At 44.9% G+C, this 18,606-nt stretch overlaps 1 protein-coding gene across 1 annotated transcript in view; it reads left to right on the forward strand.

The window, feature by feature from the left end:
* The first annotated feature begins 261 nt into the window (after positions 1 to 261).
* Positions 262 to 18,606, forward strand: part of LOC144097732 (hepatocyte growth factor receptor-like) — a 77,265-nt gene continuing 58,920 nt past the window's right edge. Inside the window, exons 1-4 of the mRNA XM_077630371.1 lie at positions 262 to 1,467; positions 2,946 to 3,131; positions 5,201 to 5,332; positions 6,861 to 7,034. Coding sequence (XP_077486497.1) covers positions 334 to 1,467; positions 2,946 to 3,131; positions 5,201 to 5,332; positions 6,861 to 7,034 — 1,626 coding nt within the window. The 5' untranslated portion in view covers positions 262 to 333. The remainder of the gene's footprint in view (positions 1,468 to 2,945; positions 3,132 to 5,200; positions 5,333 to 6,860; positions 7,035 to 18,606) is intronic.

The raw sequence follows: 18,606 nt of genomic DNA on the forward strand, positions 1-18,606 counted from the left end.
GTGGATGACTACGAACGGTAACGCCGTTCGGAACGCAGGCTCTACAGATAAAATATCTTTTGTGGTCGTGTTGAAAACAGTAGATGTTTAAATTACTGAATGCACGTGTTAGAGAAACACGCAATCGCGCGATTGTTTTAGTTATAGGTGTCTAATTCCGTGTTCACTAAGAAAGTTTTAGGGCACTACAATGAAAAATAACGAAACAACGAGAATGCTATTTTTATTCTGCTTCTTTTCCCCATTTGTCTATCCATTTAGGCCCTCTGAAGCCACAGTTGGACATTTTGTGAAGATTGTACAGACACCTGGGCGTGGAAGTCCTTATCATCGATGATGGAACACAAGGGCCCAGCTTCTTCTTTTGCAGGTGTGTACTTTGTAACGCTGTTCATGAGTGTATGTTACGGAAGTGTTCAGTCCCTGAAGCACTTCAAGGCTCAAGAAGGACCCCTGGAAAACATTCTGCAGTTTAGTACGCCGAAAGGTGGCGGCACGGTTATTGCAGGTGGTCAAAACAGACTCTATAGGCTGTCAGCAGAGAGTCTTTCGCTTGAAGCTGTTAGCGTCACGGGGTCCAGTGATGACAACCTCTTATGCGCCCCACACCCCCTTTACTGCGTTCACGGGAAGACTGCAACGGACAACAAAAACCAAATTCTACTGCCGCTGGAGTCAGCTTCAGGCGTTCTGGCCTGCGCATCAACACTGCAAGGAATGTGCTCATTTCATCAAGTCTCGCACGACCTGAACGTCAGCAAGCCCATCGAAAAAACAGCAAACACCGATTACGCGGCATCAAGCGCCGGCACAGTTGCTTTCTTTGGTAGCGGTAGAAACGCAAACGTCCTATTCGTCGCGTCAGCGTATGATGGCCAGCCTTCTGAATACAACCCTTACACTCTGTCAGCCAGAGTACTGACCACACCCTATTCCTTTAGCCTTCGTTCATCCACTCCCGCGGCTGATTCTTTTGTAAAAGTGCTCGACTCCTTCAAGAACTCCTACCGTGCACGCTTCTTGTACGGCTTCAGCTACAACGGCTTTGCTTACTTTGTTGCGGTTCTGAATAGCGGACGTTTATCCGGCATCTTTGAGACCAGGCTTGTTCGTGTGTGCGAGGACGACTTGTCGTTCAGAACATACACAGAGTTACCCATACGGTGTCTAAAAAAAGTTGATGATGTGAATAATAACGTCAGGATCGGCGTTAGTGCGTCCTTAGAGCAGTCTACAGCTGGAAATGAAAACGGCAGCAAAGTTCTTGCCGTCGCATTCGGAACTTCTTTCGGCGGAAATCGGAACTCCAGCGACCCAAGCCTCGGTTCAGAGCTTTGTTTCTTCGACATGGACAACGTTGAAGCTGCGTTCCGTAAGACAGTCAAGAGCTGCAACAAGGGGGAATCTACGGTGAAGCTCATCCAGTTCTTCGGTAACAACCAGCTGGACTCCAACTGCGCTCCTAACGTGAGTTGCCTACGTTGTCTGTACATCAAGTGGTAAAGCTGAATAAATTATTTAACTAGTTTTTAAAAGGTCTCTGATGCCCATCAACATGGGGAGTTTTCGGCATATAGAAGATATCAGGCAAAAGAATATATTCCTTGCAACAAAATGCGATAATTTCGATTACTGTAAGGCAATAAAAGAACTTTTCAGACGTATATTTCTTCGAAACGCGCTTCTGGTTTTCGAAATTTTCCTAAATGCCTCTTGAAAGAGAATTATTTCATACATTCGTTAAGACTTTCAGAAATTGTGTAACTTTAATGTAATCATTTTGTATGTTGCATGAAGAGTTTTTCGGTTCATGATTTTCACCTGCACTGCAGGGGTGTCATGGCACGTAGTCTAATGATTTCTTCAGAAATGTAATAATTTATTCCACTGCAAATATAGCCATTGCGGAAATTAACAATATGCTGCGCCATTCTATAAGTCTTGGCGCCCAACCAAATTTCTTCAAAAGATATGACTGCGAAAACATGTTGATACCTCCTACGTCCCAATCAGGCAACATTCATTCTAATATTTGGTTTTATTCAATTAAACCGGGCATCTGTGATATGATAGCATTAAAATGCGTTTCGACTAAAAGCGTCAGGGTTAGAAAAGAGCAGCAGAGATAATATTTTGTGCAGCGGTGGCGGAGTGTAGGCGTGTAGCAATGGAATTACTATGAAAACTGAAGATATTTAACAAACACTTTACAAATCCCGTCACACGTATGAAGCGACGGATATTTGTCCAGTAACATGAAAGTCACTTGGCTCACGGTCGCAACACCACCGGCGTGATGTACAAAAGATGCCGCCGTTTTTTTTAGGCCGCCCGCATCTGACAGAGTATCTGAGCGAAAGCGGAGACGAGTAGGACCAAATTTTGAGAACTTTCAGCCACACTAGCCACGCATCTACATCCTCTTAGCTGAGGTACTCTTTAGGTCTCCACCAGCGAGGTGGCTGAAAAGCTCACAGTCCCATCCATCTCATCAATTAACCATCAACCGCGGTAGATTAATGCCACGCCAGAGTCTCTGGCCACTAAGATCTCTGACTCAATATGCTCGTTAACGTATGCTGGCGTTTTTTTCGCATACGGCTCAATAAAAATATGACTTTGTTAATTTGCCTTTATAATTTATACTTTTTTATTTTTGCTTTCCCATGCAATGTGTTCTCCATGGACACTTAGCCCTGTGCGCTTGTAAAGCTCCACCTGGACAATGCTGTTTCTGTTGAAAAGACTAAAACTAGGATACACGTTTTGAAACTGCAATTACGTAACTTGATTCGCTGGGCGACGCTAATGCAACAGCATTTTCTTTTTCGCTGTTTTAAAACAGCAGGAACGAAAGAACGCAGAATATTGCCACTACTTTCGAATAGGTGGCGGGCTCATCGTAGATTGCTTTGCTTTACTGCGTCGCAATTTGTTATTTTCAGGAACAAAGGGATGACAGTATAGACGGATGCAGCACAGGGGTTAACAGTCACATTGAAGGCCTGCTGCCACTCGTCGGCCGCGCAACCATGGAGTTCAAAGAAGGCTTGATGACTTCCATTAATGTAATGAAACAAAACGGAGCCACCGTTGCATGGGTGGGCGACAACAGCGGTTACCTCCACAGGGTGAGAGTGCCCGCCTCTTTGATCTTTGATTCTCTGATGCCAGCAAAATTTTTTGTGGTCAGTGGTGGTATGATCCGCGTACCGCTGCTGATCGTATCAATCTTATGAAACCGTCTAACATATCTGTAGACATGAATTTGTTTTTCACTTTGCATATAAGTATAGCAGATATAAAAGTGCAAGTTTTCACTTCACTTACGGGCTTTCTTTCAAGGAAAGCTGATGTTTACCTTCGGGAAGTAGTCATTACCGCTAAGCTTATATCTGCGACAATTTAAACTGCACACCGCTGAGCGCCTGATAGCATAGGTAATATGTGTTTGATGACGCAGATTGCAAGATTTCTTGAGTTCTTTGCGTATAGCATTTATCTGTTATTTTACATCATGAGAGGGCATTGTACCAAAGGCTAGCTCAAGCTATGAAATGAAAGCCTCTGCAGCTATGACTACATTAAATTATGTAATTTTTTTTTCGCTGAGGTTAAAAAAATTGCGGGTTCTGATGAAGTTAGTACACGAAAACATTAGCGGAGCTTGGCTTGTTGTTTCATGCTTCGAAGCAGTAGCGCATCAAAAGTAATGCACGAAGAATGACATGAACACACAGCGTTAACTAATACGTGTATTTATATAAGCAGCACTACCGTGACATTAAAAGACTTGTGTAACCAGATGGAACGATAGTAAGGAAGACTTTTTCCTTAGACTGACAGATGGGGTGCTCACGTAAGCATTCCCTAGCATGGCGATCTTTTCCACATCGATAATTTCTGGTAGGCGCCTATTGTTACTCTTTCAGACTGAGAACAAATTTTCAAGGAGCGTCCTACATGTTTCACGCTTGTCTCCACTGTATTTGATTCAGACATGTTGCAAATTTATCGAGAGGGACCAGGATTCCTTTGAACACAGGGCTTTCAACATGCTTACACTTTTGAGACAAAGTTTTACCCCGCATGTTTTAGCATTCAAGCTACCTTCTAACAGCATGCTAAGATGCATGGACGTTAGCTTTATCTTTAATCGCGATCACATCGGTTGGGCCTATGAGCAACGAATTAGTAAGCCGGTGGTACACTACTATTCTGAGCATTTCAAAGAAGTCAAAGAAGCTATTTTGAACCTTTGCTTTCAAAATGTTCTTCGAAAATATCGAAATTTATTTTATTCAGTTTTCTTGCAAAAGTGCGTAGGTTAATTGCCACTCGCAGGCTATCGCGGACAGATATCTTCAGATATTTGTTGCAGAAATAGTATGAAGAAAATTGAACACTGAAGCACAATAATGTGCATGATCACCCGATCAAAAAAAGAAAAAAAGCACTGCTTCTGGACTTGCATATCGCCTCTCCCCATAATTTGAAGCAAATTTCAAAACGGATAGCAGTATCAGTTCGTTTTCTAGCTCCTGACAAGGTGGCAGGCTATGTAAGTTAAACAGACATGACCATCACGTGCCTAGTGAGTGCAAAAAGAAGCATCGAGTTCCGTTGGTTGAATGCAAAGAGGGCATCATGTACCAGATTGCTTTCTCCTGGGGAAAACAACTTGTCTGTTTGTTGCCTTGATGATCAGATTCGAGAGAACGTTCGCGATGTAGAAAATAAGAATGAACCAAACGGACAACTTGTATTACACTGCAACAGGTGAAAAGAAGGCAGGCCGCTGCTCGGTAAATTTTTTTATAGTTGGAAAGTGCAAAAATAGGCGCAGCGGAGAAATGATGGAAGCAGAAAAGCCAGCCTAAGAAATGGCTGCGTGAGCCTCACGTTAATCAATGTCTAAAAAAAAAAAAACTTCCCAACCTTCGTTCCCGCTGACTACATGTGTATTTTGTTGCTTCAAGATGCATAAATGGCTGTGTGTTTTCCTAGTTAAGCTGTTGAATGATAGCGCTGTGTGTGTTCTTGTCGTTTTTCGTCCCTTGTCACTGAGGTGCTATGGCTTGAGAAAAAATTGTTTGCATGTAAAACATTGCCATATTGTTCAATGTAAAACATGAACCATTGTTCCGAGCTACAGTCAACATGTTTTTGTTGCATGGTGCAAAGCATCCTTTTATTTCAGGTTAAGCTACAAGGTGAGTCATCAAAACTTCTATTCTGGACGGACTTGTCACGAGGAGGAAACGTACCCATCGAGAAGAGTACAGCTCTAGACAGGATGGGAGCTTATGGCTACTTTTTGTTGCATAACAAGGTACGCATGTTTGTCTGGTTTACTTGCGGCCTTTGGCCAACTCTTTTTGTGCGAATTGTAGCCAGAAAGATCAACCCTATTCTGGCGTAACACACGCTCCTTATCTATGTTAGGTCTAGTGGGTGAGGAAGATATTAAAAAAAACACCTGTCCGGCTTGGCTCATGTGTTCTATGCCCCACATTTGTTTGGCACGGCATTGATGAGCTTAAATAACCAGAAAGAAAAATAGCAATTCAACAATCAGTAAGCCGCCAGTGCAGGTGTAGAAAACTTGTAGTACGAATAATTATCGTTTAAAATAGAAACAGATGCTGCTTTTAGAAGGACAACTGTGCATATTAATAAAGGAACAAATTTTTGCTTATTTCTACTAAGAAAGAAGAGGTCTCATTCCGATGTTTTTTATTCAGGTCGTGACATTATAGCGTTGTACACTATGCTGCTCAGGCCAAAGAGATGAATGTCACACACTACGCCCCTAACACCACCACGGTGCACTTACATCGCATGCTGTGTTGAAATACTTGATGCACCATTACGACAGCTAGTGAATTATGAAAAAAAACGTCTCAATGATCATTTTTTCACTCTTCTGAAAAATTTAATGAAATAATTTGTGCATGACCATGGCGCATCATAGGCTTCATAGTGTCTGCTGTTTTTATAAAGATTTAGCTAAGTCCTCTAAAAACAGCAATATGGTTCTGTGGCTGAAATAAATAACTTAGCCACCATATAACGTAAATAGAACAGCCGCAAAATTTTCGAGACTAACTTGACAGCCAGTTTCACGCCAAATCGAAGAAAGATCATTCGGCTGGTGACACTGCCAGCAAGCAAAATCACGCAGTACGCATGTAGCTCAACGAGGAAGCACGGCCACGGTATTACGCAGGGAGAAAAGAATTGGGCAACACCTTTTTTTGGAATTATGTGCCTTCACTTGAATGGACAAAAAAACGCATATTATATTCAGATATCCTAGAATGAAGGAGAAGGGAATAACTCTTTAGAACACTGATTTCTTGGGGCGCTAAGTACGATGCCACTCCAATTATCTTCGTAAAGCTGCAGAAGTGTTGTTTTTCATGATTTTTATATACATAAATGCAAAAATATATTTTGCACTTGTTACATGCGCCAACACTGACACTCGCCCCTCAAGGCGAATGGTGCGGTAATTTTCGCAGGCAGTCCTCAGACCTATCCCTTCACGTGCAATTATCATTTGCTCAGATGTCATCCTAACGATTCTTTCAACCCTAACACACCTGCATAACTAATATTTTCTTCTGTCTTCACGCACTTCCTGATGACAAAGGCACGCTGTCCGATATTACCAGCAATACGTCTTAGGTTTCAATCGTAATGCCTCGAGAGAAGCGCACCAAAATACAAGCAGCTCTGCTCCGATCTGTGGAAGCAAGCCGCGAGAAGTGGTTTGTGCCAAATTCATATCTCTTAGTCGGGCATCTTAATGTGGCACTTTTCATGGGGGAGATTTTTTTGCATTTGTCCAAATATAGGTGGTGCAGTTTCCGGTCGGATCGTGCAGTATCTACAGCTCGTGCTCCAAGTGCCTGCGAGGCCACGAGGACCCATTGCGATGCGGATGGTGCGAAGGAAGCTGTGCTCACGCAGGAGAGTGCCCTGAAGGCAAAAGTTTGATATTCGACCGGTGCCCCGTCGAAGTCCATACGGTAAGCAAAAAATCACAGCTACTAGTTAGTGGGAATCATTTGGCTTGAATTTCGTTGCTTGGAAGGGAAAGAGAGCTCGTGGCCACCCAACTCCCTGATGGAACTTCCAGAGTCGATGGAGCAGAGGAAAACTATCTACCCTAAAAACTCGGACCGTCCTCACAGCTTCGTACTTGCTCGCTGCAGGTGTGCCAACTTTGCGAGCGCTAGACCACGAAATCTCATTGATGGGCACTGTATTGTTCTATGGAAGGTAATTATATTAGGAAGATGCAAAAAAAACATAGACAAAGGTTTGATAAGTCGATTGGTTCATACAATCTAGAGCCAGATTCACCTCGCTGTTAGGAAAGCATGAAGCCTGTCTTAGCAAATAAAATTAACCCTAAGTACAACAGCCGTGAAGTGCGAAAAACATGTGCCCATGAACCGGACCGCCAGTCGACTAATACTCTAAAACTGCCCCTTACAGTCGGCTACATTACATAATGTTTTATAGGGCGGGGGAGGAGAAATTTTTTTTCATGCCTGTAAGCGGCTTACAGTGAAACTTTCTATCCCAAGATGGCGAGCACAACAGGACGCAAACCGACCGTGGCGGACCGCGCTGTTAACAGAAAAAGAAGGCAGCATGTGGATACAGAAACAGCGCTCATTGCTGCTAAAACGATAGTTCCAGATAGCTAGTGCCAAGAATAAGCTCATCGGTCGGAATACGGAATGAAATCGCGGGCCTCTGACTCACCAGCTCACTTAAACTGTCGCGTCCGCTCGCTCCAAGGCACTCAAGGCGCTCCAAAGCCAAACGCTGTGAGGTCGACGGATGCGATCCCCGCAGACTACGGCCTGCTGGAGAAGAGCGCAGCGCCATGGGGCCGTCGGCAAGCCGTTAGCTCTGGGTGCTGAAGAGAGGGTCCATTCTACTAGCGCCGTCAAAACCGTTGGTCGTGCCGGAGCAGCCTAGACGCCCCCTCTTGATAGTTTACGCAGCTAATTTAAATGCAGGGCTTCCCATCACGGGATGGTCATACAGAGAAGCCGAAGATGACGTTGACGCATGCTGATTGCAGTATTATGGCGAACTTTTAAAGACCAGACCATGAGAGGGTATTGAAGCCAGCCGTCACGAACCGCCTTGGTTTGATTTCGACAAGCTGGGATTATTTACTTCACACCGAACGCTATATATCACTCTTGCGTCATGGTGCTACCGCTGCAAATAAACGCCTGGACCAAGAGCTGGCTTCAACTTATGAAGTAGTTCTGAGTAACAGAACACCATAGCCACTAAACTACCGCCATGGGCGCTACTGTACGTTAGTAGTTCGATACATTGCGCACGCATTAATTTCGTTACATTCTAAAGGTAATGTAGCGTGCCAGTAAAAACATTTGTTAATAACGACAATCCCGTCAAGTGAGAGTCGCAAAAACGTTTTGCTCTTTCAGATTCTATTTGGGGCTCATGTTAAAAAAGAAATATTCTCATGTGAAATGGCCTTTGTAGCTCTTAATGGCATAGTCACGTCGTCTTAGCTGAGTGTGTGTGTGTGTGCGAGTGTACGTCGACATAAATATAGACGCAAAATGAACATTTTCTGCCCTTTTTCGAGCCATAAGCGGTATTCCTGTATGTTGCGGTGCATTCGGATATTAGGCTTCACGCATGTGCGATGAGATGACATCTGGCGGCTTGCCGGTTTTCGGCCGACCGCCTTCCGCCCTTCATATGCATAAACATACGCCATGACGTATAAGACTTGAGTAGTGACTCTGCGTCCATCCTTTGTCTACCTGTCTTGAGTTTTTTTTTCGTCACCCGGGTTGTTTTATTGAAAATGAATACTAACGCAACCCTGAAATTATAACAGCACTCTTAGTTTGTATGTCGCAAGGTTCAATGACTCAGAATCCCCAAGTTCCGGCCTAAAACCACGCATGAGGGGCCGGGAGCTCAAGGTCATTCTCTCGCATAAAATGGCGGTTATGAAGAGGTTTACAAGCCCGCCAAAGAACTTGCGTTCCTTCTTCAGTGCTGAAGCTCGCTTAAGTTTCCTGTTGCTATTCGTTAGGAGCTGTTAAACCTCCGGATGGCCCGAGATATCAATACTGCCATCATGCATATGTTAATAATTCCTTGCGTCGGAACTGGAAGGCTTCTAAGACAGGAAGTGATGGCTTCCATTTTGATTACGATGTCAGGCATTATTGGAATGACTGAATGAGTTTTATTGCTGAAATAAGCAGTTATTCTGGCTAGTTGAGCGTATTAAGCCTATAACGAGATGTGGAAGAGCGCACGCAACCCCAATCTTCATACCGCGCCCCTCTGCAGCATGCGCGTCACGCGCACCTGTTCTGACCCACCCCAAAATAACGCGGAGCAGTGACTCCGCGCCAGCAGCAGGGCGCCGAGCAACCAGGAAGTTGACATATCGCTTGAGTGGCATATGACCTTTCGCAAGCCGGTTATCATCACCTTTATTGCGCACCGGTGCAGCAATAGGCGCGCAACCTCGGCTCGCTGTTCGCTTGTGTGGTCCTGAAGATAGCATCTGGCACGCACCCACGTAGCGGTTAACTTCTATGGCAACAACAGATGCTTAGAAAGCTATGGTGAAAGATGTTTTAATTTTTGTCCTCAGTAGAAAATAAATTCTATACTTCATATAGGAGCTCCATAGTTCGTATTAGGAGCAGGTAATAGTAGAGTTTTCAGCAAAAAAGTACGTATTCTCTACCATCTGCTGCTTTCGCGGTCACTGGCACTTTGAGATTCGTCTCCCGTCGAAGCAGTCAGGTCCGTGCTCAAACCATTTTCCAAACGAAAGCTTGCCTGTTCACCGACTTTTACGTCAAAAAGGAATCCTTGAGGATATTAGCAAACTACAAGGGAATACTTCCTGCCGTTAGTAGGGGAATCATCAATTGCCATTCTTCGGCTTGAAATAAGAGAGGTGCTCCGCAACAGCCAGAGGATATGCAAAGCGCGTGTTGTCTGCTATGATGTCTTTTAAAGGAGGCATCAGCCGAATAACAATAGTCTTAAACAAGGGAAAGCAGGATTGCAGAAGGTACAGCCCGCTTGTTGTATCCTTTCTCGCTTCTAGCACAAGGCTTGCATGCAGCAGCGAATGCAAGCGAGTTGAGCACTCTTGGCGGCTCACTCAGCCTCAATAATCTATGGCTTTTCACCTTCAGGCACATAACGCGAAAAAAAAAATCGACAGCCACGCGTACACCAGCTACGATAAGATCCGCTAGTCGGCGTCTTACCTCGCTTGGCCTGGACAGGCGGTTCCTCATGGAAAAAAAGCATGAGCTGGCGGCTGCGGTTCCTAGAACTGATGCCAAGCTTCCTTTCTTTGGGTGTATATCCAGCGAAAAAGATAAGGAACGCCTGCAGAGCGCAGCAGCCTGATAAATACTGGGTTGGAGCAAGCACTTATTCTGAGTACTCAGTAAGAGCCTTGGTTAGATGGCTGGATGCTAAAAGCTTTCCCTTTGAAACGGACTAGTGACGAGCGCCACGAGCCTCATTATATTGTTCTTTTTCTGTTTATTGCTTTACCACATAAAACCTTCAACCTTGAAATTGGTGTTTTTTTTTAAATACAGAATGCGACACTTTTAGGCTATACTGTATTTGAATGCTAACCTGCTATGCGTCACTGCGCTCCTTTTAAGCCAGGAATTCTCCCACCGTTTTTTCAGCGTTCACCTGGAGATGTGTTCATATCAACTCCTTTGTCCCTGAACTCTAGGAGGCGCCTGTACTATTGCCTCATTGTACACGGCTACATTTCAAAAATGTGCGCTTAACTGTTTCTTCAAATTTTCGACGCCATGCAAAAGACTCATCATCCTGGGAATATACCCTTTTACAACTGCGGACTGTGAGACATAGTGATCTCGCTTCAATTATTTCGCCATTGCCTCATGAAGCTTCAAAACATTTTCTTTCGTGATGCCTTTTTTTCGTATTTCCCGTCAAACTGGTCAAATTTATTCTCGCTGCTTGTTTTATTTCGCGAGTAATGTTATTTAATACCATGTTCTGTTTTGCGGCATGTTGACAGGTTAGATTACTGGTACGTTCATCCAACTTCGCCCACTAATATTGCTTAATAAGCCAAAAAAATTCCAGAAGAGTATAAAAATTAAAGAGGAGAAGATTCATTAGAGGTTAACTTCATTACAGCGCTACTTTTGGCACGCAGTATTTATCTAAAATTATTTCTTTACAAATACTGCTGTCCCTGGCAAGAGATTTAGCAGGAGCGTGTACGAAAGTAATACACAGGAGCACTAGGTAATCGAGACATGTAGTGTAGCTAGAGACGAACGAGGATGCCAGTGCGCATGTCCACAATGCTCAGGCTGCCAGTCAGCGCACGGTGTGAAACTCACGGCCGCTCACCTGCTCAAACGAGCTGCGTGCGCACCACACGCCAGCATATTCGAAGCCCAACAAATGCTGGCTGACGTGAATCACGAATTTCCTCTTGCTTATAACCGCCGTGGTGGCTCAGTGGTTATGGCACTCGGCTGCTGACCCGAAAGACGCAGGTTCGATCCCGGCCGCGGAGGTAGAATTTCGATGTAGCCGGAATCCTAGAGGCCCGTGCATTGTGTGATGTGAGTGCACGGTAAAGAGCCCCATGTAGTCGAAATTTCCGGAGCCCTTCACTACGGCGTTCCTCATAGCCTTAGTCGCTTTGGGTCGTTAAACCCCCATAAACCATAAAACGAGCCTTTTGCTTCCCGTCATACATCATGCGCTGACTTAATGGCACAGCAGTATGGCCTGTGCTCTCAGGTGATACGCCTCAGCTTATCTTACCATTTTACGGCCGCTACATCTAATGCACTGACAGAAACTACTTCCCCGTCCTTTTTCTTCCTCTCAGCAGCACTGACGCGATTGTAATTTTTAGCGATGTCAAGATCGCCGGCGCTGAGCATTCCTGCCCTGCGGGAATGTCAGAAAAATGGAATCACATCTTGCATAGGTGGCTATATGTCGTCGTATACACTCTGGCTTTACTATGCGTACTGTAGTGACATTCCAGGCCGCCGCCGTGGCTGAGTGGTTATGGCGCTCGGCTGCCGGCCCGAAAGACGCGGGTTCGATCCCGGCCGCGGCGGTCGAATTTTGATGGAGGCGAAATTCTAGAGGCCCGTGTACTGTGCGATGTCAGTGCACGTTAAAGAACCCCAGGTGGTCGAAATTTCCGGAGCCCTTCACTACGGCGTCTCTCATAGCCTGAGTTGCTTTGGGACGTTAAACCCCTATAAACCAAAACCAACCTAGTGACATTCCGTACGAACAAGGGCACCAGCATAATGCAGAGTATTTAAGCAGCCGCCGAATAGATTCCCTGTGCTAGCTACGAACGCTGGTGGCAGGTAGCGGGCTATGCACTTGCAAAAAACGCGGGTCACCAATTTTGGAAGCAGAACATTCTGTCGTTTTTGTTTACAGTTTCAAGCCTGCGGCAGTGTGTGTGCTTGCGTGTGCTTTTGTCTCAAAATGTGCTGCTTCTAATTGTGCAGTTTTTGTCAGTGTGTAACTTCATTTCTGCCTCAGCCTTTATGCTGTCAGTGCAGGAAAAAAAGTAGCGATGCCTTTGAAAACACCTCAAGATGGCCAGTTGTTTTCACCGAGCAGCCGTTACCACTAACCTCATACACAATCTTTGGCCGGCAGGCGCATGCGGCGTATTCTGCGCAGCTCTCGAGTGCAGCCAATGATTGGCACTCGAGGGCTGAAATTTTCTCGCAACAGGAGGAAATTTTCTCCGGTATACTTTTCAAAAGCTGTTTACAAAAATGAATTACGTCACGACTCAGTATACACGGTAAATGAATGTCCTCACCTTGGAGTCCATATTTAAATAATCCCAAGTATGCTGATGAAACGTAGAATTATCGTTGAACCCGCTCGATAAAAGGGCACAGTGCTGCACACACCCCCAGCGCTAAAAGATGTTTACAGAGGGCAGCTGGCAGTCCTTTCTGAAACAGCGCAGCATCGAGAAAGTGATAACAGCGCTTTGTAAACAGATGGCTGACTGTAATAATCTACAGCAGCGGACGCAAGCATGCCACCGCAAAACACTCACCCTTCCCCGGAATTGAATGCGGTCCCCATACGCCCGCTTTTTCGAGCGCACTCGACCCTATCTACACGGTCGATGTACGCCTTATCTCTCGCTGCTTTCAGATAAGGCAGCATATGTCGTTGCCACATCGCAACAACCGTTTCTCTGCACGTAGACAACTGAGACAAACGGTGAGCGCTGGTTGTTTTCATCCCTTCACGTATCAGGCGAAGGATGTAGTGGACAGCGTGCTCTGACAGAGTAAGATGGAGACGGAATAACAGGTTACCACAAAGACTGATGTCGCCATTGCAGCAGTATTCCTTTTCTTCCCCTTTTTCTGCAGGGCCGGTGCTATCCACCACAATATGAAGTACGAACTAGCCTCGAACATAGCGTTTTGTCGGTTATGACAAGCGTTGCGGCTCGGATATATTTGGAATCTATGGGATGTTTATAAGGCGTATGATGCGCTCTCGCGCCGTGATAAAACTGTTGCTATATGCTTTAAGACAGTAGTAACTTGCTTCTGATGAAATAATATCAATATAAACCTAAGCTAGCACTGAAATCAGTGTCCGTTCCACTAGTGCAATTCCCCAGATTCAAACAAAAGATATACAGAAAACAGCCAGTGAAGAGAAGATATAATTTCAACCCCTCAGGTGCCCTAAGGGTTAAGACATAATAGCATAACTGCGACCACTGATGAATTCAATCTTTCCTGAGTGCGCAAAAGAGTGTTCTAGTAATGTGCGCTTTTGAACTAGTTGATACTTTTCAAATACAGATGCAGAAAAAAAAGACTAAACACGCATGTAAGCTCGCGGAACGTGCGTTCAGTGGTTTTAACGAGATGAATTTGTGTACTTGAGCTATATATTCTAATTCCATATTCAAAATGTAAATTCAGAGGCACGCATATGTTGTTGTTATCAACGGCGGATGTGATGGTTTTGTTTTCATGATGTTAAACGTCACATTGCGACTCAGGCTATTAGCGAAGCCTTAAGCGGAGGCTATGGACAATTTCGACAGCTTTGCTATCTAACGTACACTGACATCGCACAGTACATGGGCCTTTAACATATAGCTTTCATAGAAATGCGTCTACCTCGACTGGAAATGAACCAGCGTCTTTCGGGTAAGCAGCTGAGCACCATAACCACTGAGTCACGTGGCGGCAATTGCGGAGGTGAGTGTAAAAGAGATAACCCTCTTTTCAGACAAGCCCACAGGTTCACCATATCTTGCGTTAACTGCAGTGAAATGCCAGTCGAAATCACTTCATCGAACATCAAGGAATCGTTCGCACAAGTACGTTTTTCCTGAAATGGAATAAGCAGGGGTCTCTTAGTTGGATGGACTAGTGCCAATACCAAGCACTCAAAACGTTTTTAGAACTTTCTTTTTCACAATAATGAAAACTCGATGAACGTGTGTAGTAATTTGCTCTTATAATGAAATGAAATAATTTTTATGTAGAAGTTTTCCTCTAACAATTGCCAAGCCCGTATAGAGGATGAGTTCGTCTATTCTTTTCTACACATGTTTTGATAAAAACTCGTGCTGAGAGCACGGACTTTCAATATACGTATATTTTCAATGTAAAGTGTCACTTCTTGTAATACTCGCAGTGCTTTCTTTAAAAATACCAACGTTTGTGTTAAGCGAAAATCAGCGAGGTCCGGGCTATATGTAGGCACTGTGCAAATGTTTGTGTGAATTCACGTGACATTTGCTGTATACTCCACCCACATGGAGCACATGCACGACTCGGATCTCCAGCTCGCGAACCTGACGCTTCATGGCAATGAAGTGGGCTCCACCTACGTCCGCGCCGAAACGCGGAACAACTCATATAAACACCGCGAACCGCCACTGCGCTTGCCTCCCATTGGTGTGTGCGAATGCGATACGAACGCCATGACTACTAAGTCCAGCTAACCTTGCTGTCTCCTCTGAGCTGCCATCGTGCATTTCCTCCCCCATCCCTGGTAGAAGAGCCTAGCGCGCTGACGCTGCAAGTGTAGGGGTGGTCACGTGACGTATGTATTGGCGGATTTACGCTTCGAAAACAGGGGCCAGCGCAAAAACGGCCCTTCGTTAAAAAGCTTCCTCCTCAACTTCCTGCAAAGATATAAAGGGATGCAAACGGTGTAGTCAATGTTGGAGGCTACAGCTGCTGCTGTAAACCATCTCAGCGATGTTACAATTCGGGATCGTTGCAAGTTAAGGGCCGCCGCGGTGGCTCACGGGTTATAGCGTTCGGCTGCTGACACGAAAGACGCGGGTTCGGTCCCGGCTACGGCGCTCGAATTTCGATGGAGGCAAAATTCTAGGGGCCCGTGTACTGTGCGATGTCAGTGCACGTTAAAAAACCCCAGGTGGTCGAAATTCCACGAGCTCTTCACTACGGCGTCCCTCATAGCCCGAGTTGCTCTGGGACGTTAAACCCCCATAAACTAAACCAAACTTTGCAAGTTAAACCGTAGGGCTCCTGAGTCTGTCCAACTGCGCAGCTTAGGAATAAGGCACCTAAGCTTTCTCGGATGAAGTTGCTTTATATCTCCCGAAATGGTGCATTCTGACCCGTAAGTAACGTTTCAGTGCATCAAGAAGCGTTGGTCTAAAAGGGGCAGTTAGGTAAAATGCGTTCAAGTCAAACAAATTTTCTTGTGTTGAGTGGCACTAGGTGGTAGATTAGTGCTAAAGATACATTGACTGAAAAGTGATTTCAATTCACAAACGGTGACGTGCTATTTCATTGTGTCATGCGCTAGCTTCTGTAGGCCCAGAAGAGGCGTCTTATCCAGTGGTCGTACGTGGTTCGAATTTTTTCTTCCATTGTGCGTCAGCTAGGGCGGTTTCTACATCTGTGAAAGATCAGCAGGGACAATATGCCCGCCAAGAAGCGGGCGCACAACTCTGTTCTGTCGAATGCGTTGAAAGAAAGTAATAGCATATACATCTTGTTGTCGATGAATTTAAAACTGCGCAAACCTTTGTCCACGTGGAGTGGAACTGCAGGCCTCTAAGAAATGTTATTCGTTTTTTTTTTGTGCCGAACAAGAGTGAAAGGGAAAAGAAACACCAACAGGCAACAAGAGTTTGTAGCATAGGACAGGCATTGCGCATTAATGCAACAACGCACAAAGTAAGTCTAAAGGGAACAAAAGGTTATGAATACTAGCACAAGTACTTTGCAAATGATCGGATGTTACAGAGAAGTCTGTCAGGTATTTTGAAAGATGTAGTATTTGAAATAAAAAATGCGACTTTTTTGCGTAGTGATACGAAGGATGGAATACACCCGGAAACAGGCGAATCATGTTGCAGTAGGGTGGTTAACTCAATTATATAAATTATTTTTTAACTATTACACTGGGACACCTACATGCAATCAGGAATTTTTATCTGGCCATTAGTTGTAGCCTTACCAGATTTTCGAATTTTCAAAAGATGATTCCCATCACCGCTGACGAAAAGAATTCTAGGCGTTCAGTGTGCAATTCGAAAGCCGCGCCAAAGTGAAGACCACTACGAGCGCCCTCAACCACACGTCACTCGGTGCACACGTGTCACGTAAACTACTTTGTCCCTTAGAAGGACGACAGATTGGGCGAGTAGGTGTTCCATGGTGACAGGAAAATTGAAACACCGCCGTGTTTGTCTCCTCCTCATTCTGGTCCAGTTGTCTAGTGCTGTTTGAATTTTCTTGTTACTTTGCCCCGCCCAGCCCGCTGTAGCAGCGGGCTGGGCGGAGTTTTGGATTAGGGTTCTTCCTCGCTGAAAGCAGAGGAAAGTCGCACTCGGAGCAAAATGAAGAAGGGCACCGAAGTTTCAGATACAGATGCCACCACGGCTTGATGCTGCAACGATGCCACGACCCTCCCACAGTCTTGACTGTTATCTAAGACTGGCCGTAGGGGGCAGGCAAAGGGGGCAAAGCAACCAAAGGCATGAAACCGATGGCGCTGGCGCCATCGGTTTCATGCCTACAACGAAAACTGTAGGCATGTTCACTGTTAGCATGCCTACAGAGAAAGCTGTAGGCATGTACATCCTACAGTGAAAACTGAAAAGAAAACGCGATGAAAGCACCTGATCAGCTTCAATCATGTGATTGTTTTGTTCCCAGAATAAAAGGAACGCATTTACTCTTCGCCTACTTTAAGTAGCTTTAGCTCTTGTACTGCGCTCTCTGTTGGTTTCTATTATGTACGTAAATGAGATACTTGAGTTATTTTGTTATCCATTCACAATCTATTTCGCCATCCGCACTGTCCTGTTGTTTCACACTTTCCCTCTACGTTAATGATCAAAAACCACTCTTCGGTAGTAGACATAAAGCAATATATAGATAACTGCGGGCTCCAAAAAGCTTGATTAAAAAAGGGTGGTATTAATAAAAAATCGACCACTTACGTAATCTAAACATAATACTAAAGCTGCAAGTTGAGTAAGCACGCATAAGCTGCATATAAATACTGATTCGACGCAAAATGCTGTATTCAAAAGCTGAACAAAGGCAGTTGTGAGAAGTTGCACTATGTCGACTGCTCCGCAGAACGAAATATATTGTTTGTATTTATTCCGGTAATATCGCGTTATATCAACCTTCTTGATTTCCCTGATGTAATGAGAACGAAAACAATCGGAGAGAAATTCTGGACGCTTTTCGTCAGAGTGCTGCCTTTGAGATGCACAACAGGAAGGCTAATGGAGGAGCCCACTGAGAACTTCCAGGGCATAAAAGCAGTAGTCTCAGGTCATGAACTCCAATATTCGATAAAAACATTCAAAGCAATATCGTAATTATACAGGGCGCTGTTAATAAATGCATGGCTGCAGAGCTAAAGAACACCTGAGCCATTTTTTTTTAACTACATCAAGGTATCTCGAGACTTGTCTGGTAGAGGGCCCCAATGAAATATAAGACATCAAAAAATTGCCGACCCTGTTTGCGGTATTCGAACGGCCCTCAATAGCGGTACTTGTGGGAACACCTTTCAAGACTCGCTGATTGCATCTTGTTCATCCCAAACTTTCACACAGGTCACTGATACTGCCAACCACTGTCTACGAACATCTATTGGCAAGGCCTCAAGGGAAGCGATGAGCGCTTTTTCTTTTCTTTTTTGAAGACGTGTTAGAAACATACTTCGCTATCGTGTGCGGGCGCGTAAGGGTGCGTTGCTGGTCAGTCGAGCGCTTCTCTGCTCAGGCGTCAAACTTGCGTTGCATCGCATGTACCGAAGACGCTCGCTGGCATTCGAACAGTCTAGCTCCACCAACTGGTCGCAGTGTTACCGCTACCTAGCGGAGGAATGCGGCACCTGAAGAGCATTACTGAAAAAATGCACCAACCATAACTTCGCGGGATCAAAGGTCTATGGCATTAACCAATACCATTTGGCTCGCTCCGGGCGAGCTTTCAAAGCCCCATTTAGCGCGCAGAAGGTTTT

Source organism: Amblyomma americanum, chromosome 7 (assembly GCF_052857255.1).
Source record: "Amblyomma americanum isolate KBUSLIRL-KWMA chromosome 7, ASM5285725v1, whole genome shotgun sequence".
Taxonomy (NCBI): Eukaryota; Metazoa; Arthropoda; class Arachnida; order Ixodida; family Ixodidae; genus Amblyomma; species Amblyomma americanum.